This window comes from Megalobrama amblycephala, linkage group LG8, assembly GCF_018812025.1.
Source record: "Megalobrama amblycephala isolate DHTTF-2021 linkage group LG8, ASM1881202v1, whole genome shotgun sequence".
NCBI lineage: Eukaryota > Metazoa > Chordata > Actinopteri > Cypriniformes > Xenocyprididae > Megalobrama > Megalobrama amblycephala.
Genome location: NC_063051.1, coordinates 12,737,900 through 12,764,942, shown reverse-complemented (window position 1 = coordinate 12,764,942; position 27,043 = coordinate 12,737,900). Strand labels below are relative to the sequence as shown.

Here is a 27,043-nt window from a genome sequence, read left to right as displayed (position 1 = left end):
CCTCAGCAAAGATTGAAAAAGAACTTTGCAGTGAGTATACAGTGCCCTCCACAATTATTGGCACCCTTAGTAATTATGAGCAAAAGCAGCTGTGAAAATAAATCTGCATTGTTTATCCTTTTGATCTTTCATTTAAAAAAATTCACAAAATTATAACTTTTCATTTAAGGTAAATAATTGAAAGTGGGGGGAAACTTACATTATGAAATAAATGTTTTTCTCTAAAACATGTTGGCCACAATTATTGGCACCTTTTTATTCAAAACTTTTTGCAACCTCCTTTTGCCAAGATAACAGCTCTGAGTCTTCACCTATAATGCCTGATGAGTTTGGAGAACACCTGACAAGAGATCAGAGGCCATTCCTTCATGCAGAATCTCTCCAGATCCTTCAGATTCCAGCTCCATGCTGGTGCTTCTTCTCTTCAGTTCACTCCACTCATTTTCTTTAGGGTTCAGGTCAGGGGACTGAGATGGCCATGGCAGAAGCTTCATTTTGTGCTCAGAGACCCATTTTTGTGTTGGATTTGATGTTTGTTTTGGATCATTGTCCTGATCGAAGATCCAACCACAGCCCATTGTTGGATTTCTAGCAGAAGCGGTCAGGTTTTGATTTTTATCTGTTGGTATTTGATAGAATCCATGATGCCATGTATCTGAATAAGATGTCCAGGACCTCCAGCATAAAAACAGGCCCACAACATTAAAGATCCAGCAGTATATTTAACCGTGGGCATGGGGTACTTTTTATCCATGTGTGCACCAAACCCATCTGGTGGGTTTGCTGCCAAAAAGCTCTTTTTTTAGTTTCATCTGACCATAGAAGCCGGTCCTGGACAATTTCATGCTCCTAGTCACCCTGGTGTGCTAAAAAAATGTAAATATGAATGGGAATATACTTCAGAGATATTTTACTCATAAGATTTTCTAGGGGTGCCAATAATTGTGGCCAACATGTATTGGAGAAAAACATTTATTTCATAATGTGAGTTTCCCCCCACTTTCAACTGTTTTCAATGAAAGGTTAGAATTTTGTGAATTTTTTAAATGAAAGATCAAAAGGATAAACAATGCAGATTTATTTTCACATCCACCTTTGCTCATATTTACTAAGGGTGCCAATAATTGTGGAGGGCACTGTTTCACAAAATGAATCTTTGCTAACTCAGGTTCTCCACACTCCCTTTCAATTTCTTCTCTTTCTTCATTCTTCGTTTGATGTTTACTGTGCATTTATTCGATTTGCATCGAACTTCATTGAAACAATATTTGAACCTAGACCTATTGCTTATTTAAGGCGCTCTCTGCTCTGGAGGAAATTACCGCTCCACTCGCGCTCCACTCACATGTTCTGGTACCAATAAACCAATACTTTTAACATCCATACTGAATAAGCAGGTGGACAACAAAATGGTTGAAACTGTTTTACTGCAACATAGAACTACATACTTTGTAGTCCATGTAATTTCCAAAATTAAATTAAGTAAAAAATGGTGCAATGAAACTTTAAACAAACTGCGTTACACTCATCTGTTGATGTCCAGGGTGACAGAGGCTTTGATGGAGTTATGGGGCCGAAGGGAACACAGGGAGAGAAAGGTGAACGGGTGAGTATGCGAAACCCCTGCTGTTTAAGCCTAACACTGCTGAATCTAAGTGAAGAAGAGGCTTATCAGTTGTTCCACCTTAAAACATCTTCCTTTTGCTTTCTTTAGGGCCCACCTGGTATCCCTGGCCCTCCTGGTCCGAGAGGTGGGGATGGACCACCTGGTCTAACAGGCGCTCAAGGACCTGCTGGAGGTAAAGGTCCAGAAGGTCTGCAGGGACAAAAGGTATCAAACTTACTGTATACTACTGTAAATGTGCAAAGGGACATTTACATAATCATAGAGATCATATCATTGTTTCAATGGATTCATTTTTCAGCGGGGGCGGTCATCAACACAACCTCCAAGACATTTGACCACACATGCTTTTTAAAATTAGAATATGCCTTTAAATGAGAATATATCACAACAAAACTCTTTCGCAGATATGTATCTTTAACCATATCTTTTAACTAATGCCATCCTATGAATGATCAGTGAGTAATTACATTTTCACCTGCCTTACAAATGCATTTTCTACATTTCAAAAAATACACACATCACTGTAATATTCTGGGATCATTTTGTGTCTGACATAAAAACCTGTGGTTCAGCGAACAAGTGAGTAATCAGAGCAGATTCAGTGAGGATGTGAGCTGTCGTACCAATTTAGATCATGATTCAGACCATTTACACTGTTCTTTTCAGACTGATTTGCCAATTGGTTCGACAGATTCGTTAGAGAGTGTTTCTCTTGACACACACAAAATTCACAAGCTATTTATTATTTTGCTGTGATGTGTATGTAGTGCAGTGCAGAGAAATGCTGCTCCTGAATAGCACTGCAGGAAACCCTGATTCATATGCACACGGAGCCGTGGTTAGTTCATCATATGTGAGGTATTGAATATTTATTGTAGGGAGAAAGAGGTCCATCAGGCCCTGCTATGGTTGGCCCACGTGGCATACCAGGGATCCCAGGAGAGAGAGGAGAACAGGTGACTATACACATATTCTTCCTCTGCTTTGATTCTCTTTACCTCTGTCATTGCTAAATGTGTCTCTTTGTGTTTTTGAATCAGGGTGAGATAGGCCCTGATGGACCTAAAGGAGACAGAGGAGAACCAGGCATGACGGTCAGAACAAATAGACTTTTGTGATTCATGATTTATTGTAATGTTATGATATGAATATTTTATTCTGCTACCTGAGCCTCACATTGAACCCTCAAGATAAGTAACAATGACACAAGGGCTGGTTGCATCTCTCTTTACTCTTTAAAGGAGGATGATATTCGGGCTTATGTTCGAACTGAGATGAACCTGCATTGTGGTGAGTGGATCTTTGATAATTGTCATCTTTAACAATTTTCCAATACCATCAGTGATTGTTTAACTTCATAAAGTCATGAAATCTGAATGAATCCTCTACAAGGACTTTCCTTTTTGGTGCACTGAAAGAAAAAATAGTTTAGACGTTGTTTTAAACTACTGTTCTCCTCATCAAACTCAATTCATTGTCTGGCTCCATTGTGATATGAAACAGCGGTATAAATGTGATAAAAACAATCCCTGCCTTTTTTTTTTTTTTCCTTTTTTTCAATATTCTTTTTTACTCAGAAACATACTTTACTGAAGTAAAATGGGATGCAAATGCTGATTAATGTTGATTTTAAATTCAAATCTTTCTTTCTCTCTTTTTTTCCTAAGCTTGTGGAGGTAAGTTGTGACTTTTATAGCCTCCATATAGCCACATTTTTTCCTATCATTGCATCAGCAACTCATGTCAGCACAGTACACTAACAGTAGGCTTGTATGTATTTTGTGATGTGGTCTCAGTTTGTTTTTAACCTTGTTGTTGAGTATGTTCATGACAATTTCTGGTTTGTGTCCACATGGCTGAACTTTAGGCATTGTGCATGCTAAATTGTTGATGTAGTGCATGAACTTTGAGTACATCTTTACACACATGAATGCCTGTGTGAGTGTGTGTTCACTGATGGGTTTTGCTGTCTTGCTTTTGTATAATGCGTTGTGGGCGTGTTCTCAGGTGTTCAGGAAGTTCAGATACCTGTACCAGTGCAGACTTACCGAAGTCGCTCCTCCACGTCCCCTGAGCGCTCACTAACCCATGGGGACGAGGAGGGTGAGTCCTATCCTCAATTCGTCCTTCTATCTCTGTTTATCCACTTCTCTTCTAAGCTAAAAATTCCTGTCACTCTGTCCTGTATTATTACTTTCTGGAAAGGACTAGTTTAAAGAAATAGTTCTCCCAAAAATGAAAATTCTGTCATCATTTACTCAACGATCTCTCATTCTAAGATTTTTTCTCATCCGTGGAACACAAAAGTAGATATTTTGAACAATGTTCACACTGCTTTTTTTCCCATAGCGCAAAAGCCCATGAGTCCTGTGCCAAGTGCAGCTGATCTTGATGTTTCTCACAAAAAGATATCTTGTTTCAGAAAAATTTGCATTAGCCATTTGGACAATTTTTATGGTGCTTTTTGGAGGTAATTCTATTGAATGTGCACTTGTAGTTCATGTCAAATACAGATTCATGACTATGTTCCTTAAAGGAATAGTTCACCCAAAATGAAAATTCTGTCATCATTTACTCACCCTCAAGTAGTTCCAAACCTGTATAAATGTATTTGTTCTGCTGTACTCAAAGGAAGATATTTGGAAGAATGTCAGTAACCAAACAGATCTCGCCACCCATTTACTACCATAGTAGGAAAAATAAATACTATGGTAGTCAATGGGGGGGTGAAATCTGCTTGGTTACTGGCATTCTTCCAAAAAGTTTCCTTTGTGTTCAGCAGAACAGATAATTTCATACAGGTTTGGAACTACTTGAGGGTGAGTAAATGGTGAACTATCCCTTTAACACACTTAAGTACACTTTTAAAAAGTGCACTTTGTAATGTCAAATTAAAGGCTTTACCTTAAAGTACATTGTAAATCTTTATTTTAATCATCTTTTGTTGTGTTTTAAAAAAAAAAGTACACTTTTAATGTGTTTGCTAACATTTGCTAAAGCACATGTTAAGTGATTACAATTTTAACAGTAGTGTTATTTGACATTACATTTAAAGTTAATATATTTTAAATTAACTAAATTGCACCTTCATTACAAATGTGTTATTACCAATATATTTAAATACATGACATACAAGGTTTAATAGAAATTACATTAAAGTATTTTTAGCTTACTTGTCAGTTCATTTGGCAGTACATTAACCAAATTGCATTACATGTAAAGGTGTATTTAAGTCCTACTGAAATGGGTCAAAAAAGCACTTTAAATTTAAGCTAACTGCATTTAATATAAATTTAAACTATAGTACATTTTCATTTCATTTAACATGCCCAAAACATTACATTCAGTTCACACTTAAGTATATTTTTTAAGTATATTTCCATAATAAGTAAAAAATAAAAAATAATACTTACAAAAAAAAATGCTAAAATGTACTTTTCTCCAATGGTGGTCACTATGAATTATTTAAAAAAGAGCAGTGCCAACATTCTTCAGTTTCATTATCATGTTCCGTGAAAGAAAGAAAGTCATACAGGTTTGGAATAGCATGAGGGTGAGTAAATGATGACAATAATGAATTTTTCTCTTTAAACTACCCCTTTAAACATAAGTGGGATCTGTTAAATACATGCTTGTATTTGACATTATCCTGTTGCACATGTACATCGATTGCTTTCAAACTACGATATTCCAGCATTCTAAACTCTGATTTCCAAAAACCCTCACCTTTATTATTTGTGTATCCATGCACGTTTTTTGCAGGTCCAAAGCTGCGTGTTGTGATGAACACAAATGATCCAGACTACGAGCACATTTACTCTATAGAGACCTATGATGATGACGCTCCAGTGGAGGAGATTGCAGACTATGACACCACTGTCAATAAAAGCCAGGGTATGCATTTTTTTTTCTTCAGAAAAATAGTTTGTAATTGTCTGTGCAGACACAAAAATAATTTATTGATATTTTGGCAGGTCAAACAGTCTCTGTTGATTCATTAAAAGCTGAAAGGACAAAAAGACAGGTGAAAGGTGAAGGTAAGCCATCACTCGTGATTCATCATGGAGATTAAAGGCTTGATTCATGTTTGCGCATGAGCATGTTTGGGAGCCTGGCTATAGCTTTACTGTGGAAATAACAATGTCAATGGTGCATATTTTAATACATTCTTCGCATTTTTACTGCTTTTCCATGTTTTTGTTGGGGGCAGAATACTTAGAAATGCTATCTGTGGGAATGTATTAAACCTTTGTTGATGTCACTGTCTTCAAACCCCTAACAAAACTGATGATGGATTATCATAATTTTGCACTCTGTAATTACTGCTCACTATTGTTCTTTGCTGTGCTCACTTCCTGTTGTTTCTCTGTGTATCTGCTGCATGCTATAAACCCGCTGACTCATCTGTATGACAGCTCTTAGTATGAGATTGCAAGCAGCTGTCCCGCCACAGAAAAGAGCTGGATATTTCTACAGATCTTCGTGGCACTCTCAACTATAGAGAGATGCCATAATGACAAGTTTAAAAGTTGAATCTGCCTTGTGTGTTCTTGTGCATTTAATCCAGTCTTTTGCCATATTGTTCAATTTGCATTAATTCAGGATAGATAAATGTGTTGATTATGAAATGTATCTGCATACAGAGCTATTGGATGTAGCTGAAAAAGCCAAACCTGTAAATTAGTAGTAGGTGTTCACATACTTTTGGCCACGTAGTTGAAAAGTCTGGGGTCGGTATGATTCTCTAATGTTTTTGAAAGGCCTCTTATGCTCACCAATACTGCATTTATTTGATCAAAATACAGTACAGTATATAGCTGTGTTTCCACCAAAATTACCCTGAACAATTTGTCCCAGGAACTTTTTTCCCCCAGACTTGTTGCTGTCTGCGTTTCCATTGCGATCTAAAGTACTGTGAAGATTAGGCAAATTAGGCCAGTGACATAGGACTGCGCAGAAAGTTAGCGCTGGATTTTGTCCTCAGCATATAACCTTAATAATGCCTGAACCTCGTCGACAGTCCATCGGTCATATTTTTTAAACTCCATTGTTGATTCGAATAGCAAACAACTCTTACTGCACACACTGCAACAGACTTTTTAAAATGGTGGTTGAAATAAAATGCTGCTGTTCAGCGCCAAAGTCCCATCCCCGAAAGTTCCTGAACTTTGAAAAAGTACTACCTCACAAGCAGGGACTTTCTGAGGGTGAAATTTTTATCCGGAACTTCATTTAGACCCTGGTCCCCGCGTTCAAAACACAAGTACCACCCCAAAGTCCCTAGTTCCTGGGGAAGTTCCTGCAGTGGAAACGTGGCTTAAGTAGACAGTTAGTTTAGGGTTAGGTGTTAAAGGTGCCCTAGAACTTTTTTTTAAAAGATGTAATATAAGTCTAAGGTGTCCCCTGAATGTGTCTGTGAAGTTTCAGATCAAAATACCCCATAGATTTTAAGATTTTTAACTGCCTATTTTGGGGCATAATTAGAAATGAGCCGATTCAGGGTGTGTGGCCCTTTAATTCTCGTGCTCCACGCCCCAAGAGCTCGCGCTTGCCTTAAACAACATAAAAAAAAGTTCACACAGTTAATATAACCCTCAAAATGGATCTTTACAAAGTGTTCGTCATGCAGCATGTCTAATCGCGTAAGTACAGTGTTTATTTTGATGTTTACATTTGATTCTGAATGAGTTTGAGGCTATGCTCAGTGGCTAACGGCTAATGCTACACTGTTGGAGAGATTTATAAAGAATGAAGTTGTGTTTATGAATTATACAGACTGCAAGTGTTTAAAAATGAAAATAGCGACGGCTCTTATCTCCGTGAATACAGTAAGAAACGATGGTAACTTTAACCACATTTAACAGTACATTAGCAACATGCTAACGAAACATTTAGAAAGACAATTTACAAATATCACTAAAAATATCATGTTATCATGAATCATGTCAGTTATTATCGCTCCATCTGCCATTTTTTGCTATTGTCCTTGCTTCCTTACCTAGTCTGTTGATTCAGCTCTGCACATCCAGACGTTAATACTGCCTGCCCTTGTCTAATGCCTTTCATAATTTTGGGAACATGGGTTGGCATATGCAAATATTCGGGGCATACACCCCGACTGTTACGTAACAGTCGGTGTTATGTTGAGATTCGCCTGTTCTTCTGAGGTCTTTTAAACAAATGAGATTTATATAAGAAGGAGGAAACAGTGGAGTTTGAGACTCACTCTATGTCTTTTCCATGTACTGAACTCTAGTTATTTAACTATGCCGAGGTAAATTCAATTTTTGAATCTAGGGCACCTTTAAGGTTCGGGTTAGTGGAATAATTTGACATTTAGTTACAAAGTTACATATAGTCAGTAAAATGTCTGTTGGGGGGACCATCAAAATAAAGTGTTAGCAGATATTAAAGGGTTAGTTCACCAAAAATGTGAATTCTGTCATTAATTACTTACCCTCATGTCCAACCCCAAACCCATAAGATCTTCGTTCATCTTCGGAATAATGAGTCTACGTTCTGAACCTAGCGCTGAACATAAAAAGCGAAGGAGAATGACACAGAAGAGAAGAAATTGTTGAATAAAATAGTTATTTTTGTTTTGTTTTTGCGCACAAAAAGTATTCTCACCGATTAATAAAATTAAAGTTGAACCACTGTAGTCACGATGACTATTTTAATGATGTCTTTAGTACCATTCTGGACCTTGAAAGTGGTCGTTAAATTGATTATGGAGAAGTAAGAGAACTCTCGGATTTCATAAAAAATATCTTAATTTGTGTTCTGAAGATGAACGAACGGGTTTGGAACGACATGAGTGTGAGAAGTTGCAAAGTTACTTATATTTAGTAGAATGTCTAAGTGGACCACTGAAATAAAGTGTTACCAACTGTTTTGTATTTTAACATATTTTTAAAATGTAATTTATTCTGTGATTGCAAAGCTGAATTTTCAGCAGCCATTACTTCAGTCTTCAGTGTCACATGATCCTTCAGAAATCATTCTAATATGCTGGTTTGATGCACAAGAAACATTTTTTTATTATTATTATCATCAGTGTTTTGTGGCTTAAAATTGATGTAGAAACCATTATACATGTTTTTTGTTTCCAGGATTCTTTGATGAATAAAAAGTTAAACTCATTTTTAATATTTTAAAAAGAAATCTTTTGTAAAAGAAATGTCTTTACTGTAACAATTTCTCCTGACCCCAAACTTTTGAACAGTAGTGAAAAAAATCGGTGAATATCCCCTACCGTTCAACCATTTAATTATTCTCTTTCATGTGTGTTTATAGACTCTTGCATCTTGCCCATGGAAGAGGGTGATTGTTCCCGGTTTACTCTGCGCTGGTACTTTAACTCTCAGGTGGGCGACTGTAGACCTTTTATCTACAGTGGCTGTGGAGGAAACGCTAATCGCTATTTACAGAAGGAAGAGTGTGAGAAACACTGTCTACAACAGTAAGAAGGTACATTAACACGCACTGGGCTGAAGGTGCATTAATGCATATTTGTTCATGAATTATTAAATGGATGGGATAGACATGAGATTTGCACTGTATCTATCTATAAAAGGTTTTCCTTACAATCCTGTCTATTCTGTTATAGAACTGTGTTTTAGCTTAAAGACGAGCCGACTGTAAATGGAGGATCTCTAACTCATCAACAATATTAAAACCTAAACCTCAGTGTTGAACACTGCCATCATGCACAAGAGATCAAGGTAAAGATTGATGTCAACATCTTTTCCACAACGGGACAAGCACATTTTAAATATCGATCAGATCTTAAAGATTTTTCTTGTTTATTTATTTTGTGTCTGTTGAGCTGCCAGACATCTGTTAATCTTGCTGCCAATCTGGATTCATCTACATACTGTATTGCAGGCAAAGGTCAAATAGAAACATTTAGGTAAATACAATTTTTTATGCAAATGTACATGTACGTTAGTCCATTTATTCACAGCATACCACATTATCTTTCATTTCCCACTTAATCCTTGATGCCGCTTATTTACACCCACTGACATTTTCTCAGGTGCTAAAAACAGAAACGAGAACACACATTGTAATACTGCAGTTCTTAAAGAATTGATCTTAGACTCGTTCTTAGAATGAGAAGTTTATGCTGTACAAAATTGTACTGTAAATGTAGATCTGTATTTTTATCTGCTTGAAAATAAGAATGAATGTTCTTGTATTATCAGATGTTGCATGTTTATTTGGACAGATGGTGCTATTTTTAAAGATATTTTTATATTGTTGATTGATTTTAATGTTTTCATGTATTTCATTGGTTATATTCATCAGTATTTGTGTTCCATTATACTATATATGGATTATACTTCTACAGTCCTGTTCGTTTAAAGTGATGATGGAGCAGTTTACATTTTTCTTTGCACAAGACAAACCCTGTATGCCAGGTGTAATAGCATATAAAAAGTAATTTTCCAGATATACATTCATACATTGTAAAGCGAGCAGTCATTTCTTCACGTGTTCAACATTTGCTTGGAATAAACATTCAAATTTAAAGGGAAAAATAAACATGCGACAAGACCAAATGTCCATTGGATTGTAGTGAACAAGTCTGAATTTAATGGTGTTGGAGCTCTCATATTAACTATGAACAGTAACAAGTGCAGTTCTACATTTGACTAGCCTGATATGGCAACTAGAGCCTCATTAAAAGGTCAGTAACCACCTGTAGTTTATGTAGACCAGAACTCCATAGTCTCTCTTTGTTCTCTCTTCTCTCTCTCTGTTAATTTGCTGTCACTCTATGTTGTCTTTTTTGGGGGGTTTGTTTGTGCATCAATCCTAGTCACACATCTGATGATTCAGTAATGATTCTGGACCATCTTGTTAAGATGCCAACGAACACTCATTACTACTCTTCCAGGGCTGTCACTCAAACACTGTTTTCATATTCATTTCTACTCATATTTATTCATTGACTGCATTGTAGCCAGTCCATCTGTTAGGGTATTTTGTTTTATATTCTCAAGTCTGCTAAATAACAAAAAATAATTTGAGTGCCAGTCTGTATTTTTGTTCATACTTTAGATGAATCTGTCATTGACAACTGTGCATCAATTTGCTGTGGTGCTCCAGAGGTCAACCATGTCTTCATCTATATCATGTTTTAATCAAGCCTTGGTGCCTTGGATATTTGAAAAATGAGCTTTCCTTTCATGTGAATGCATTCTTCATCCTCTCAGATCATTGCATATGCCTTTTAAATTGCCCTTTCCACATCTACTAAATAGCCTTGGGAAGGAAGGATTATGTTAATTACATTGAATTTGACATTGAAAAGCAATTTCTTTGCCTGAGCATTTAAGTTCTTAGAGGAAACATGTATACTTACACTCATGTACAAAATGTTTACTGCAATTAACTGCCATTGAGATTGTTTTAATTAATGCGAACAAAAAATAATATAGTGTTAATAAATGTTATCCACACAAAGAAACCGTATCTTATACATTTGTTTTTAAGAATCGCACGGACTGCAGACAGTAGCTCGTGCGTTTCCACGATGAAGCCTGCAGTTTGTGTGTGTGGATGCGTGTGTGTGTATGCGCGCTCGCGCTGAGAGAGCGGGTTCAGTACGTCTAGTACACAGGATAGCGGCACTCATGGGTACTCACAGAAACACCCTGGCGATTTCTATCACCGTTTAGCACCACTGAAGGTGAGACATTTATTCCGGGCACGTACCTAACAGCGGACTGTCCTGAAGCCCCTAGGAATCTCGCGCTCTAGTAGAGTGAGAGAGAGTAGCGCGCGCGCTGCACGGACCGCAGTGGAATGTAGCGGGGATTCCCGGCGTGCGGGGCAAGGTGAGTAAAAACCTCCTTGATGCATCTTCACACTACTCACGAGGCTATCTTTCCACTTAATTGCCATTCGATTCGATTTTACCATCTCTCTTCATTCGTTTTTGTCTAAGTGGTACATTTTTGGCAGCGCGCGCCTGGAAATAGAAATTATTAGAGACAATCAGCGGTTTCGTTGGATCTGGACGCGACTCTTGATATTTCTTACACTGCAAAAAAAAGAAAAAAAAAAAAAATTGGCAGCATTGTCATATGCGGGGTATGTCGCCACTACGGACGATTTGTTTACCGAGCAAATCCATGTGTTGCCTGTAATCTGCAATGAACCTGTGTATATAAAATTCAAGATGTCATATGACTTGCTATATTGCAAATGAATGTTTTTTCATTAGTTTGAATAGCCATTGTTATCAGTCACAATGGACTTCTCAGCTTATGGGATGCCTTATGACATTTCAATTTGAATCAGGGCATCATCCTCTCACACTGATGCTCTCAAACACAACTGGACACATGCACATGATCAGAGACACGTGACTCTAGCAAATTATTGAGGGAAAAAAGTTAAATACGCCTGCGTCAATCATTTGACTTTCATCACACCCATCATCATCATCATCATCATCTTCATCATCTTCTGCGCTCTTGCTCCCACACGCACACACATTCTCACTGATTACAGCCAAATGGATTTTCAGAGGCACTTCAGATCAGGCTCTAAGATGCCAGTTGAAAGAAGGAAAAGGAGAATGAGATGGAGTGTGTAAATTTATAATAAGATTAAAGGATACAGTTTGCTTTTAAGACAAAAAGCAATAGCAAGGAACAATGGAGAGTAGAGCAGGTATATAAGTGGTCCTGGTCTGTTGAGAATGTGTATGAAAGGAAAGAGGAATCTAGATCATCAGCTATTTTAGCTCCTTCTAGATGTGGAGTTATTTTGGTTCCTCCCTGCCTAGTGAATGTAGTTTCACGTGTTGTCACGCTCCTTCATTTCCACAGAGTCTGTAAACAAATGCCTTTGCATATTAATTATACCATTAATATAGCTCATTAGAAATCAATTTTGACTTGGTGCACCATAGGGCACTTTGTCCACGGAGACGCACCAATAAATTATAACATGTATATATGCAATTTGTTGCATAAATTAGGGTTTAAATGCCTCAGTTATTGTTATACAGTATAAGGAACAGAAATGTTTATATATATATATATATATATATATATATATATATATATATATATATATATAAACAATAACTAATACAAATGACAACAATTATTAAAGGGCTAGTTCCTCCAAAAATGAAAATTATGTCATTAATTACCCTCATGCCGTTCCACACCCGTAAGACCTTCGTTCATTTTTGGAACACAAATTAAGATATTTTTGATAAAATCCGATGGCTCAGTAAGGCCTACATCACCAGCAATAACACTCCCTTTTTCAATGCACAGAAAGCTACTAAAAACATATTTAAAACAGTTCATGTGACTACAGTGGTTCAACCTTAATATTATAAAGTGACTAGAATACTTTTTGTGCGCCAAAAATTACAAAATAATGATGGCTTTATTCAACAATATGATGGGCGATTTCAAAACACTGCTTCATGAAGCTTTGAAGCTTAATGAGTTACTTGTTTCGAATCAGTGGCTCAGAGCGCGTACCAAAGTCACGTGAACTATTGAAGTTTCAAAACACTTATGACGTAACAACGTAACGTACCTCGTTTACTGAAATCATGGGATTTTGGCGCTCTGAACCACTGATTCAAAACAAATGATTCGTAAAGCTTCGAAGCTTCATGAAGCAGTGTTTTGGAATTGCCCATCACTATATTGTGGAATAAAGTCGCTATTTTGTTACTTTTGGCGCACAAAAAGTTTTCTCGTCGTTTTGTAATATTAAAGGGTTAGTTCACCCAAAAATGAAAAAATGTCATTAATTACTCACCCTCGTGTCGTTCTACACCCGTAAGGCCTCCATTCATCTTCGGAACACAAATTAAGATATTTTTGATAAAACCCAATGGCTCAGTGAGGCCTGCATTCACAGCAATGACATTTCCTCTCTCAAGATCCATAAAGGGACTAAAAACATATTTAAAACAGTTCATGCGAGTTCAGTAGTTCTACTTTAATATTACAAAGCGACAAGGATACTTTTTGTGCGCCAAAAAAACAAAATAACGACTTTTCAACAATATAGTGATGGGCTGATTTCAAAACACTGCTTTGGAGCTTTACGAATCGAATCAGTGACTTGGATCTCCTATCAAACGGCTAAACTGCTGAAATCACGTGACTTTGGCGCTCCGAGTCACTGATTCGATTTGCAAAACTCCGAAGCAGTGTTTTGAAATTGGCCCATCACTATATTGTTGTCGTTATTATGGGGAACAACTGAACTCACATGAACTGTTTTAAATATGTTTTTAGTACCTTTATGGATCTTGAGAGAGGAAATGTCATTGCTCCCTATGGAGGCCTCACGGAGCCATCGGATTTAATAAAAATATATTAATTTGTGTTCCGAAGATGAATGAAGGTCTTACGGGTGTGGAACAGCATGATCCTGAGTAATAAATGACAGAATTTTCATTTTCGGGTGAACTAACCCTTTAAACTTAAACTAAAATTAAAACAAAAAATAAAAACTTATTCAAAATATTAAAAAAAACTATAATAGTACTTTAATTGTATTAAAATAACACTGAGCTGCAGTGGAGGGAAAGTTAATTTTGCTTAAATTTAAATCATCTTTCATTTAGATTCCTCACACAAAGCTTTCTGACTTCAGAACACTTGGAATATAGTGCACAAGTCACATGGATCTTTTTTAAAGAGCTTTTTTGGAGCTTGACAGATGAGGTCACTATGATCTGTCATTGGATGGAAAAAAACCCTTTGTGAAGCACATATTATGTATTCCACAGAAGAAAAAAAAAATCACAACATGCTGGTGAATAAATAATGACAGAGTTTTCATCTTTGGGTGAAGTATTCCTTTAACAGGCAGGCTACAAACCAGCGTGGACAGACCAAATTGCCTTGGAAAACAACGATAATGAAATAGAGTCTGATAAATGGCAGAAAGAGCTGAGACAGCGTGGTTAGTTTAAAGAAAGATGGATGGATCTTAAGTATAGCACAGTGATGGATGGATGGTAGGAGGTAAAAACAAACTCCTCCAGCAATTTCACAACACAGTGTGCACCTGCACCTCCCACTCATCTCTCATTCTCTCCCTCTGTCTCTCTTTCATTATTCCTTAGTTTTTTACATGCAACGGCGTGATCTCCCATCTCTGACAAAAGTCAGTCTTGCTTATTTTTGCCTCAGTCTCACTTCTGTGCGCATAAGATGTCAGGCTTCAGTTATTCATACAACAGAATCTGAGCCCTAAATCTAAGTCTTGTACTGTCATTCAAAAGTTCCACTACAGTGACCTCTTTTCATTACCAGCATGGCATGGGGTGCATGGCATGCCAACCATATTGCCCTCACTCCCTCTGCAGTCTCATTGTGTTAAACATCAAAACTTTCCTCCTGCGGTCATTATCACAGATGCGCTCAAGAGGCAAAGTCTGAGCCCCACTTGCACAGCCACAGATGCAGAAAGTCTCAAATTTTGTATTTTGACCACTCTTAAACTGTAGACCAGTTGCCATAGTAACAACCATCCTAGAAATGGGATCAGTCTCAAGTCGAACTCATTTATTTATTTATATATTTATGTTTTTTATTTTTTTGAAATGACAGGCTGCTGTGATTGCGCAGCCTATAAAATGTGAGCTGCTTGTTTTGTAGGCACATATTTTAGATTGATTTTGAGTTTATTAGAATTATGTCTATTTCTTCAACATGTTAAATTGCACATACTACTTACAATCAGACATCGAGCAGTGTTTGTACAGTTCTGTGTCCATAGCCAAATTCTTCAAGGTTTCAGCAGTTGTTTGTGTCCTTGGTCGTGTGTGAGAGATCGTTCTGTGATGTAATTCATCTGTCTGTTAAAACTTGACTGTGTGCAGGACTGCACAATCACGTGTAAATCATACTCATCTTTATTGCTCTGTCTTGCTAGATCAATACCTTATTACACTTCAGAGCAAGTCAAACCATCTTTTCACCAAAATGATGCCAGTGCTCCGTTGGTTGCATCTGTGAATCTCTCTTAGTCCCTGCCTGTCTCTCTCTCTCTCTCTCTCTCTCTCTCTCTATATATATATATATATATAAAAAAAAAAACTGGCATATAGATATTTTTAGTATTATCTCATAATTTGGCAGCAGGTACATTAGGCTGCTGTCACTTTAAGATCTGACGCACAGATCCATTATACTGTTACACATGCGTTTTCTTTCAACTGTTTACATTCACTTAAAATATAACTGACTGTTGACCAGCATGTAGACCAGCATTTTGACATTATTTTGAGTATTTGACTGTTTAAGCGCAATAAGCAGCGAAAAAACAAAACCTAAATTTAGTACTGAGAGGCGGCTTTATGTCTGCGCACTTTGGGTGTGAGCACAAAATCTGCGCAAATGACTAAAATTATCCCTAAAAAATCCCACGACAAAATTCAAGCCCTGTAACACCATCAATATTCATCCAGAGCAAATGAAACAAGTGAGTGAGGGGAGGCGGGTTTGTGTGTCAACTCGTTGTCGGAGAGTTGAGAGAGCGAGAAAGTGCAGCTGGTATCGTATATCTTTTCTGCGGAAAATGAGTATTTTGAAGCGTTTCAGATATTTCAGTATTGATATGTAGCGAAAAATCAATAGTTCTGAAAACACTACATTGCACTTAGTTTATTATTTCAGATGCCTTTTTAAAAGACTACAATTGAAAAATGTATATATTATATATAAAATTCAACCCGCCAAAGTGACTAGTAGGAGTGACTGCGTTACACACTGCTGAAATCCACCCGCATCTGTCAATGTCAAGCCCTGTATATATATATATATATATATATATATATATATATGTATATATATAATATATGTATGTATGTATGTGTATATGTATATATATTAAAACAGAAATATATTGTTAATTTACTTTTAAATGTTATATACAGTAAATATATAAAATAAACAAAGTAATAAAATAAATTTAGTGGAAATGGGGTCAGTGGATCTAACTGTGTCCTCCTTCAGTAAATTCTGTATATTTTGGCCTGTTCATTAATTGAGAGTTTCATTCTGTTTTTGTCTTCTCATCATAGAGCTATCAATCATTCATCAACGCCCCAAGAAAACACCTGAGTAGGTGGAGCATGGCCAGTGGGAGTGGCTGGGGTTACTATGCCTAAAGGCACGTGGCGATGGTGTCCATGGAGACAGATGGCAGCTTCACTGAGGGCCACAGTCTGTCCCTCTTACAGGCAGAAGATAGCGTGGGGGCCGGACTCGCACAGCAGGAGGGGACGTGGCTCGGCTTCCGGGCTACAGTGAGTGCTGTGCTGCTGCTGGAGCTGCTTCTGGGGGTGGGTGGTAATCTGACTGTGCTGGTGTTATACTGTGGTCACTGCAGTCTGCTGGAGTCCGTCAGCCATGCTGTCACGCTCAGCCTGCACACCCTTGACCTGCTGCTCTGTCTCCTCTGCCTGCCGATCACTGCCACGCTCCTCATACTGGGCGGAGCCTCGGTTCCTCACCACGCCCTCCTCTGCTGTCTTCACGAATCGGCAGCCAGCTTCGCCAGCGTAGGCACCGCGCTTAACCTGCTGCTCATCAGCTTAGATCGCTATGACATCAGCGTCCGGCCAGCCAATCGCCTGCTGACGCCTCGAAGGGCAACCGTTTTGCTTGTTGCAGTGTGGGCGATTTCCTTAGCCATGCCACTCCTACCATTCGTGGAGGCGGGGTTTGTGTCAGGCAAAGGCGAGGGGCTATTTGTGCACTCTAATAGCACTGTGCTTTGTTCGGAGTGGGGAGGAACTCTGCAAGCTCATCTGTTACTACAGGTTCCTGTGTTCCTGTGCTCTCTTGCTGTGATGCTGTTTACATACTCCCGAATTCTTCAGGCACTGCGCATCCGCATCGGACGCACGCCCAGGTCCCATCGAGACAGCAAACGACCTGGTCCTGGACATCGCCTCTGGTTACGCTGTAAAAGGTCAATGAGGTCGCCGGATCACATTACGAGAAACACACCCACTTCCCCCGCGCCACTTTCAACCGGACCGCTTATCACCTCAGATGCAGTTACCACAGTAACCATCAACACTGAGACGAACACTCCCTCGCTCACCACACCCCTTAGCCCCACCCCCACTGTGTCTGTGATAACCTCTCCTTTAAGCCCCACCCCCACTGCATCCATGGCAACCACACCTTTGAGTCCCGCCACATCTGTGTCTGTCATAACAAGCCCCCACATTCCCACACCTGCTACATCATTAGTGAACACACCTTTGAGTCCCATGCCCACTGTGTCTACAGTTACCACTCAGCTAAGTCCCGCCCCCGTCCAGGGTCCGCCTAGCATGGGTGTGGGCGCGTCAGTGTCGGCCATTTTGGCTCTGCGTCGAGCGGTTCGGCGCCACCGAGATCGACGGGAACGTCAAAGGCGAGTCTTTCGCATGTCCGTCATCATCATCCTCTCCTTTCTGCTATGCTGGGCGCCTCTCTCCATCATGCCCCTTCTCATGCTGGCCATCGGGCCATCTGATTGGCTAGAACGGCTGAGACTCTGCTTTCTGGTGCTCGCTTATTGGACGGTAGTGCTACATCCGCTGCTGTACGCTTTCACGCGCCAAAAACTGCGCAAAGTTCTGCATACCCGTCTGCGCAGGCTGCGGCCGCAAAACACGCAGACTCGTATTCGCACTAATACCAGGATCCGTCGCAAGCACGGGGCAGATTGCAGCGATGCTCCTGACCGCTGCCTGACGGAGGCTGTTAGAGAGTGAGTGTTTGTGTGTTTGTGTGTTTGTGGTTTATAACTAGGCTCACACGGAATCTGAATGCGTATTTCCTTGCGTACACGACCTTCCGTCCATTTATTAAATATTTTGGATAATTTAATTATGCTTTTAGTTGCTAATATGATTATTTTCAGCTCCATTTAACATATTTCACCATGTTTAAATCCAAGGCCAAAACCATGTTTTTGGATATTGGGGGGGGGGGGGGGGTCTTTATATTTAAAGGAATTAAATAAAGTATTTAAAGTAATCAATTTGAACAATTTACGAATAATATTTTTATTTAAAAATCTGCACACATTCACTCTTAAGGCCCAGGTATACTTTATTTTCCACATAATGCTCCATCTCACACACAGCTAAAAGTATACTCTTTTGACTGTGAGCGTGGACAGATGTGTTCGACTTAGTGTACCATTTTCTTTTCAAGCACTCGAATCACTCACACATGCGAGTCTACGCAGACACAAAAATCGGGCTACATGCAGACAGTGTGACATCAGGGGACTGTGCTGATGAACGAAATTATGAATTTAGAATAGGGGGAACGTCGACAAGTGAAGTATACTTTCAGTTCTCTGCCTAATCGTATGCCGAATATGGTTAATGTTTCTTTTCTCATCACATTCAATTATGAATTAATACATGAATCAAGTAAATGATAGCCTATATTTTCAATTCAAAACAGCAATATTAACAATTCTATCCTGAAACAGTTAAATGTTTATAACTACTTACATCTTATCTTGCACTTTCAGCCTTAAAACTGAAGATTCAAGCTAGATTTCGCACTCATCTTCTGTGAAGTTTCTTTGATTAAAAAAAGATTTTTAAAAACTTTTATCATACTAACAACAGAGTGGTGCACAATGGATAAAGAATATCAAATATTGAGGGGATAATTTGGCCATGTCTTATTTTTTTTGGGGGGGGGGGGGTTCTATTTGCAGTTACAGGCCTGTTTAAATGCATTCTTCAGATTTTCCCCACATGAGAAAAAAAAAAGAAAGTCAGAAGATTCCGCCTGGGCCTATTTATGACTGTAGGTAAAAGGTGTATGCACTGTGCAGGAAACCATTAATGTGTTAGATGTGTTAGATGATATGTGTGACTTGCTCACCTCTATAAAGGAAATTTAAAAAAAAAACCTTGGTAGGTCTCTATTGTCCACGAGTGTGTAGTATCATTGGCAACTAATCAGCACAGGGTTTCTAAAGCACACTGAACTCTGAGGTCAACAGGGCACTGTCTAATTAACCAGTAGAGCACAAATCTTCCCATGGTGCTAGGGAAAAGGGTGAGACTGAGAGTAACCTACAGGTGTGAGTCTGCAAGAGGCCATGTGCAATAAATTCCAAATCCAGGTTATGCATCGCATGATTTCCATATAAATTAATACCGATTTATTGAATTCATTGTGTGGTGTGAAAAGTAACCGTCTATCCACCAGTACACATACATTTGCACATATTTTACAGTGTGCTTCTCACTGATAGTCTAGAGAGCAATAGATTTATCATTGTGTTTATTAATGTATATGATCAGGGATGTAAATAGTCACTAATATTTCTGTGGTTTGAAACTGCAGCCAATTTGAATTCTGCTCTACCAAGGGCATGCATACTGGTTCGATCAGTCTCTGAAAATATTGACAAAACAACTTTTACAAATTCGAAATTAATTTATTTTATTTGTGTCCCGTATATGTATATCTTGTCAGTGCTGTACATTATTTCACTTTGAGATGGTTATTGTATTACTTTACAATAGAGGAGCAATAAGTCTGAATTACAGTAATAAAAAGATTCAGCCTCTTTGCTTGTTTGCTTTGTTCCCTTCCTCTTGTGATTCGACAGCAGCTTAGCGAACCTTGCCCGGAAAGGTCACGCCTCTTACCATAACGTGGAGATGCACGCGCTCAGTGTTACTGTAAACATGTCTTTAATTTTACCCTATCAATTTGAGCCGGAATCAGACCCGGTGATTGGACTGCGGGATGAAAATAACAGCCTTTCGACGACATGGCGACAAACACACTCTACAAACGCAACTCTTGTGTATTCCTGTGGGCGGAGGTTAGTCAAAAAACTGTAGAAGTAGAGGGATGTAGTCCAAACTGGCCGTTCGATGTAGGCGACTTCTGTTAAATAAAATATCTCGCTTGGCATTGAACTTTGAGCTTTAAAATTTTACAGATTTTATTTATACTCCAACAACAACATTACACACTAACTAAAGTTTGAAACATGGGATCACGAAGAACGGGACCTTTAATGAAGTATTACATTTATACAACAGTTAAATCATATACTGCAGGATTTTTTCTCTGCCAATGAAAATTGCTTCAAGCAGACAGGCTTGTCAAAGCTAAAACGTGAAAAAGCCGATCTGGAATACAGTATAGGAGTGGTGCGGTTCTGTAATCACTTTGTTCTGACTCCACTCCAGGTTTTCATGCTCTTACCCAGAGAAATTTGTGTTTGTTAGGTCAGAGTGAAAACGAAAAAAACGAATCTGTATATTTCAATTCTTCCTTGTTAAAAAAGTTTGCTGTTCTGAATGAATAATAACAGTGCTCTGAGTCCCTTGCTTAATTGGTGTATGGTAGCGTCTTTTCATTACCTGAATGAATTTATTAAGAAGTGCAGTCTGCTTTAATATATACAATTAGTCCATGCTGAGAAAGGTTGACTGACTTTATCCCAGTTGATAAAAGTCAAACAGGCAATTAAGAACCTCCTGTGTCTCTGTCAGCATTTGCAGCTTCACACAGAAGATCAAATGCCATATGAGGGATACTCAATAAAGTACCTGTTCAATCAGTGAAATGGTACCCTTTCAAACTCTCTCTCTCTCTCTCTCTCTCTCTCTCTACCTGATTCAGAGACCTTAAATGTTATTAATCTTTAAAGACTTGGTTGTGGTTCAGCCAACATGTGTGCAGTGAATGGGAGACATTCGTTCCTCATTATCACTGATAGAAGCTGCACTCCACTTGTGAAGTCTGATCGTATTAACACTTATTAATGTTTGATGACATACTGACATTTGCAGGAGTCTTATAATTGGAGGGCCAATATTGGCGACGGGGTCTTGCACACAGACCTGGATGCCTCTCTTAATGGACATGTAAAGAACTCTGACCACACTGGTTAATGAGGGTCAGTAAGCATCCGGCTTCAACTTCTTCCTTTATTTCATTATTTCATTATAATTTATTTCGCATCACACCACCACCACCACCACACATATGAAATTGTAATAATATTTATTTAGTGGACATATTGTGTGATTTGCTATTATCTAAAAAATAAAGTGTGTACAGTTTATGCAAAATATTGTGGTTGTACCATGCGCTGTGGTACAGTGAGGTTCTTAATGATTACCATATTCATGTATGTACAGTATTTACTCAACAAGGCTACATTTATTTAAAATGAAATATTATTACAATTTAAAATAACTGTTTTCTATTTTAATTCAAATTCTATTCATTTATTCCTGAGGTAAAGAGAATACTCCAGTCTTCAGTGTCACATGATCCATTAGAAATCATTCTAATATGCTGATTTTGTGCTCAAGAAATGTGAATACATACATAAACTAATGTTAACAAATGAGACCTTATTGTTACTCAAACTTTTGTATGGTACATTTTACCCCAAGATACTTTAAAAATACCATAGTATTTAGTTTTATTTATTAATTATTGTTAATGCCATACATAGGCCTACTATAGGCACAAATGTACAGTATGAAGTAAATTGCTAGAATAGCCACAGCTATTTTATTTTATTTTATTAACCACATGTAGGCCTATTAGTATTTAGTTAAATATGAGTATGCACATGCATGTACACATGCTGAATGGAGGCCATTATTATGGGTGCATTCAAATTACCTGTTTGGAATTGCTCATTTATTTGTTGATGAGGTGATGTACATAATCAAATTTACAAATTACGTGTTTAATTGTTTAATCAGCATCTCCCTCCTTCCTTCTGTCTGACACGCTCCCTCTTTTTATTTTGAAAATTCAAGTATGCTGATTAGTATGGGTGCCTTCTGTTTGTGTTCCTTCACAAGCAAGGAGAGAAAGAGAGAGGGTGGGTAATATTTTTCTTACTGTATGCAACATGAAAATACTGCCATGTATTCATTAAAATCTCTTTCTCGCTCCCTCTCTCACAGATGCATCTTTTTAATCTCATATGTTCCACTCACTGTCATCATCTTTTTATCACTGACTGTGGCTTGCTTTCTCTCCCTGTCCTTACCCCTCTCTTCTCCAGACTTGCATAAGAACAAAAAAGATCTGCCTGTGCGAGGGGAAAGTCACCTTGAAGGAGAGAGAGAGAGAGAGAGAGAGAGAGAGAGAGATTCGTGTGGGTGGAATAACTAGCAGAAGGATGAATCCCATGTTGACTGAATCAGACACTAAGTATAAATTCCCGTGTGTGTTGCTCATCGAATCAGTTCTCTTCTAGGTTTCCTTGTTCATAATGGCTTGATTTTATTACATTAACCCTTTCAAAAAATGCTTATTCTTGTGCGAATACGTTATCAACTAAAAAAAGCAAAATGACATTCAATAGTATTTCAATCAATAGTTCCTTCAATCATCAACCTTCGGTCATTATTTCGGGTGTTTGCTGTATTAAAGCAAAAATAAATACGAGTCTAATATTTCTATCAAAGAAATTATGTAAAATGCTTAAATGTGTAGCCACTTTTTTGAAAATTGTGAACACACACGCAGAAACACACATGTATCACTGGCCGAAATAGCTCAGTTGGGAGAGCGTTAGACTGAAGATCTAAAGGTCCCTGGTTCGATCCCGGGTTTCGGCAGTTTTTTCACCGCGCAACAGCATTACCTTTTAATCCAGGCGCCACAGCCCTGCAGTATAATTCCAAAAAGCTTAGTTTTCAAATAAGCCTGAAAGACTTGATTAGCTGGATAAAATGCATTTAATTAGAGCTGAAGCTACAGTCTACCCGCTCTGGTTATGTAGCGTGGAGTACATACTGCGGCCTGATGATGTCGCTGTAGTATTAGTTCATTCTTAATCGCCGCTGCGATTTTTCTCTAATAGCGCCAGAGGGCGATGTTTTTCAACAATTCAGTAGTCTTACCTCTTGGAAAACGCTAGAGACCTTGCAACTTGCTGACTGCTGACCAGAAAAGTATGTAAGTCACTGGACTGCAGAATGACTTTACGGTACAGTACCTAACGGCTTGAACCCAGTGTACCTGTTTTGATATATACAGCTCAACTGACTGAAGTCCTCTTTGTGCTTCACATGCTCCTAAATGCTTGGCCTGTTACGTAGCTATCATAACATATCCTATCCTCCTGAGACCTAGGAATAGACATTTGGCCTCTGAAGAGGACATTATTTTTTAGCGAATTTCTCCGACAACATACATGTCACAGTTTTAAATCTGGGTGTCCTGTAAAGAGCACATTCAAGGCTTTGCGTAGATAACAAATGTTTGGAGGTGTAACCATGACAACTCCCTCTCTTTGCTCTTTGAAAATTACTGAATGATCAAATTTAGCACTCTTATGGAAATACGATAATGTGAAGTATAATTTAAATCTGACTATTTTCAAATTGTTTGTCGGAAATCAACATCTCAGGAAAATGTTATGGGGTTTCAAATCAGAATATGACATTCTGTTCGAAACAGGGCCTCGATTTCATACATGACCTCTGTAGAGGACACCAGGACTTGCATATCAGGCATTTTGGAGAGAGACACAAGTAAATATGAAAATAAATTATTTCCCAATATTCTTATGGAAATATTCCCAATTATCTCTCCCATTTATTACACTTCTTTTTTCATTACATGTTGAGGAGGACATAGAAATAAAATATAAAAAATGTTCAATATATAAAATATTCAAAAATTTGTTTTGTATGCTCCAAACAATGTAATGACCTAAAAAAATAAACCACAAAACATTTTTTTCTAGTTCTCAGGAGGCTATAATAGTATAAGAGTTGCAGTATATTTCTTAATATACTGCAATATACTGATTTTAATGCAAATTGTTAATAATCTGGGTATGTTTTTTTATTTATTTATGTAACCTTTACAAGAAAGAAGAATTCAGATCCAGTATTTGTAGTGTGTCAGTAGAACTGATGCACTTGTGCAACATGTATGAGCATGTCTTTAGAGTCTAATGATCTACATATAGTACACACAAATACAGGAATTGGTATTACGTAACTAAAGACACACTTACCAAATATACAGAAACATCTTCTGTTGTTCATGCTAAATCAATCATCATATTCTTTGTCAGTCAAGCTCTTGTATTTTACGTTCTGTACTATATGTCTTTATGGCTGCTTATTAAAGCCGCTCCCTAATTTATTTTTACTCATAATCTCTGAAGGACACCAAACCCCATGAACCATGAAGTACGGTATACTAACAAGTTTCTACACTTTAATGTCCTGTCTTGTAGCTGTAGCATTTGGCATGTGTATAAAACACATAGGTGTAATTTTTTGGATGTTAGAAGATTGCAGATCACAATTAAATTAAATATATTGCTGGTTTGCTTTGGACAGTATGTTCCAGGAGAACTGCCTTCATCATAAAATGTCTCCAGTTTCAGTTCTCATTAAAAGCTTTATGGTTTTTTATGACCCATGGATATCTTGCAGTGGTGGTATAAATGTAGTTGTAATGATCAGTGCCAAGCAAATAGTTCTGACACATTGAGCTGCCTCGTTTTAATGGTGTAGGCTTTGTGGGATGTTCTGATGCAGGAAGAGTATGTTTGGTCCAATTATGTTGATACTGTTAACTGTGGTGGTAAAGCTTTAAAAATGTACACTAAATCAGTTGGATAAACTTTCATCATAATCATAATCAGAAATCAGAAAGAGCATTAATGCCAAGTATGTTTACACACACACACACACACACACACACACACACACACACACACACACACACACACAAGGAATTTGTCTTGGTGACATGAACCTGCTCGACTCCGATGTGTGGACTACTTGTTATATAGCCAACACTCAATGATTAAAGTTATGCCAAATGACGTCCAGCTTGACCTTGTACTGGCCTGGCATTATCCATACTTGACCAACTACTGGCCTGGCAACATAATACAGCATTTTTTGTTGTTTTCGCAGATCTGTGTTAACGGGGATCGATTTGACAATCAGTTGTCAGTATGCGGAAAAAAAAAGCGAAGGAAAAATGTTTTCCGTTTTTACTGCATCGTTGTCGTGTAAACATACCCTTAGTTAACATTAAAGGCACAATATGTAAGATTTTTGGATTAAAATATACAAAAACCACCAGAACAGTGTTACATATTTTGTTGACTTGTGTACTTACATTATCCCATTATCCCAAATGTTTCCGAGAGCGTGTCCGTGCGTCGCCTATCAATGACACCTGCATTACCATTGATTTCTGGTTTTATTTTGTAGAAACCATGGAAACACCAAAGAAGCTTTAATATTTTATGTGTTTTATTAGACAGGTGAGCTACTGTTTTGATAGATTCATTGACAGAAAACTAACCATGTTATATAGCTCAACACAGTAAATCTTATTGTTTAGATCAGGGGTGTCCAAACATTTTTAACAGGGGGCCAGATTCGATGTCGTGGACACATCTGGGGGCCGGTTCCTTTTATATTTTATAATATATATATATATATATATATATATATAAGGCCTACATGTTTTGTTTCTTGAAAACATAGATTTGACAAAAGCTTGAGCTGACAGTAGAGTAGTTTGAGATAGGACACAAATGCAAATTTAATACACAAACAATATCTATAAAACTTAACCTCGTTTTTAAAGGGTGAAATTTAAATATTATATTATAACTGAGTTAGAACTCTATTCTTATTTAAATTAAAAGTACTCTAATTAGATCACCGCAGGTAAAACCACACATGGCACTTCACTACATGGTAAAAAGTAAAAATATTGTTTTTATATCTAGAATGGCTTTAAAGTATTTAGTCTATAAACACATTTAATATAAATACGAATGCACAAAACCAAGTTTATGACAAAAATAGTGTGGCCTTATTGGCATTTAATACAAGTCTACATTAAAAATTAAATAAAATAAGATATCAACCTACATTTCTGACAATATACCACGGTTACAGTTAGTGTTACCACAGTAAACACAAGATAAATGTTGGCGAATTGTTGGTTGAAAAATATTCTAACTGGATCGGCTCAATGTTTCTCCTGATTTGCATGTTAGTGTTGTTGATTCAGTCAGCGCTGTTTCAACTGACTTTAAACTGAATTAAATCAGAGGGAGATTTGCAGCTTGTACCTGAGACCTCTACGCCAAACTTGAACACTTCTTGCTGGCTGTTTAGTGGTCTCGAGACAGTCAGCAAGTAAACACAATTGTGAGCTTGTGAGGCGCGCAGTGCGTACAAGTAGTGCTGTTTCGTCCCGCTTTTGGTGCGTTAACACTGTTGCCAACTATTTTCAAAGGAAAGTAGCTAAAGCCTGCCCAAAAAGTCGCTAAATGTCGCTAGATTACGTCATACGTACATTATGAAGGCGTAGGACATTCAGCGTAAGCGTTATGAAGAATGCG

At 37.9% G+C, this 27,043-nt stretch overlaps 2 protein-coding genes, 1 long non-coding RNA gene and 1 other non-coding gene across 4 annotated transcripts in view; 3 read left to right on the top strand and 1 right to left on the bottom strand.

The window, feature by feature from the left end:
* col7a1 (collagen, type VII, alpha 1) overlaps positions 1–10,202 on the top strand; it is a 73,767-nt gene extending 63,565 nt beyond the window's left edge. The window contains 11 exon segments of the mRNA XM_048199384.1: positions 1,544–1,606; positions 1,715–1,831; positions 2,506–2,583; positions 2,668–2,721; positions 2,869–2,917; positions 3,295–3,303; positions 3,635–3,730; positions 5,390–5,521; positions 5,602–5,664; positions 8,924–9,097; positions 9,237–10,202. Coding sequence (XP_048055341.1) covers positions 1,544–1,606; positions 1,715–1,831; positions 2,506–2,583; positions 2,668–2,721; positions 2,869–2,917; positions 3,295–3,303; positions 3,635–3,730; positions 5,390–5,521; positions 5,602–5,664; positions 8,924–9,093 — 831 coding nt within the window. The 3' untranslated portion in view covers positions 9,094–9,097; positions 9,237–10,202.
* A 154-nt stretch (positions 10,203–10,356) lies between these two features.
* Positions 10,357–20,230, top strand: LOC125273744 (G-protein coupled receptor 22). The gene is made up of 2 exons (XM_048199385.1): positions 10,357–11,472; positions 16,713–20,230. The coding sequence occupies exon 2, from the start codon at positions 16,812–16,814 to the stop codon at positions 18,399–18,401; it is 1,590 nt and encodes a 529-aa protein (XP_048055342.1). The 5' UTR covers positions 10,357–11,472; positions 16,713–16,811; the 3' UTR covers positions 18,402–20,230.
* Positions 20,231–22,368: 2,138 nt separating this feature from the next.
* Positions 22,369–22,970, bottom strand: LOC125273256. Its single transcript, XR_007186033.1, has 2 exons — positions 22,641–22,970; positions 22,369–22,493 (listed from the first exon to the last, which is right to left on the bottom strand). It is a non-coding gene; the product is annotated as an uncharacterized LOC125273256 (long non-coding RNA).
* A 224-nt stretch (positions 22,971–23,194) lies between these two features.
* Positions 23,195–23,267, top strand: trnaf-gaa. The gene has a single exon. It is a non-coding gene; the product is annotated as a tRNA-Phe (tRNA).
* The last annotated feature ends 3,776 nt before the right edge of the window (positions 23,268–27,043 follow it).

What these genes read in the sequence shown, in the direction of transcription:
- LOC125273744 (XM_048199385.1), top strand. Translation starts at nt 16,812, where the DNA reads ATGGTGTCCATGGAGACAGATGGCAGCTTCACTGAGGGCCACAGTCTG.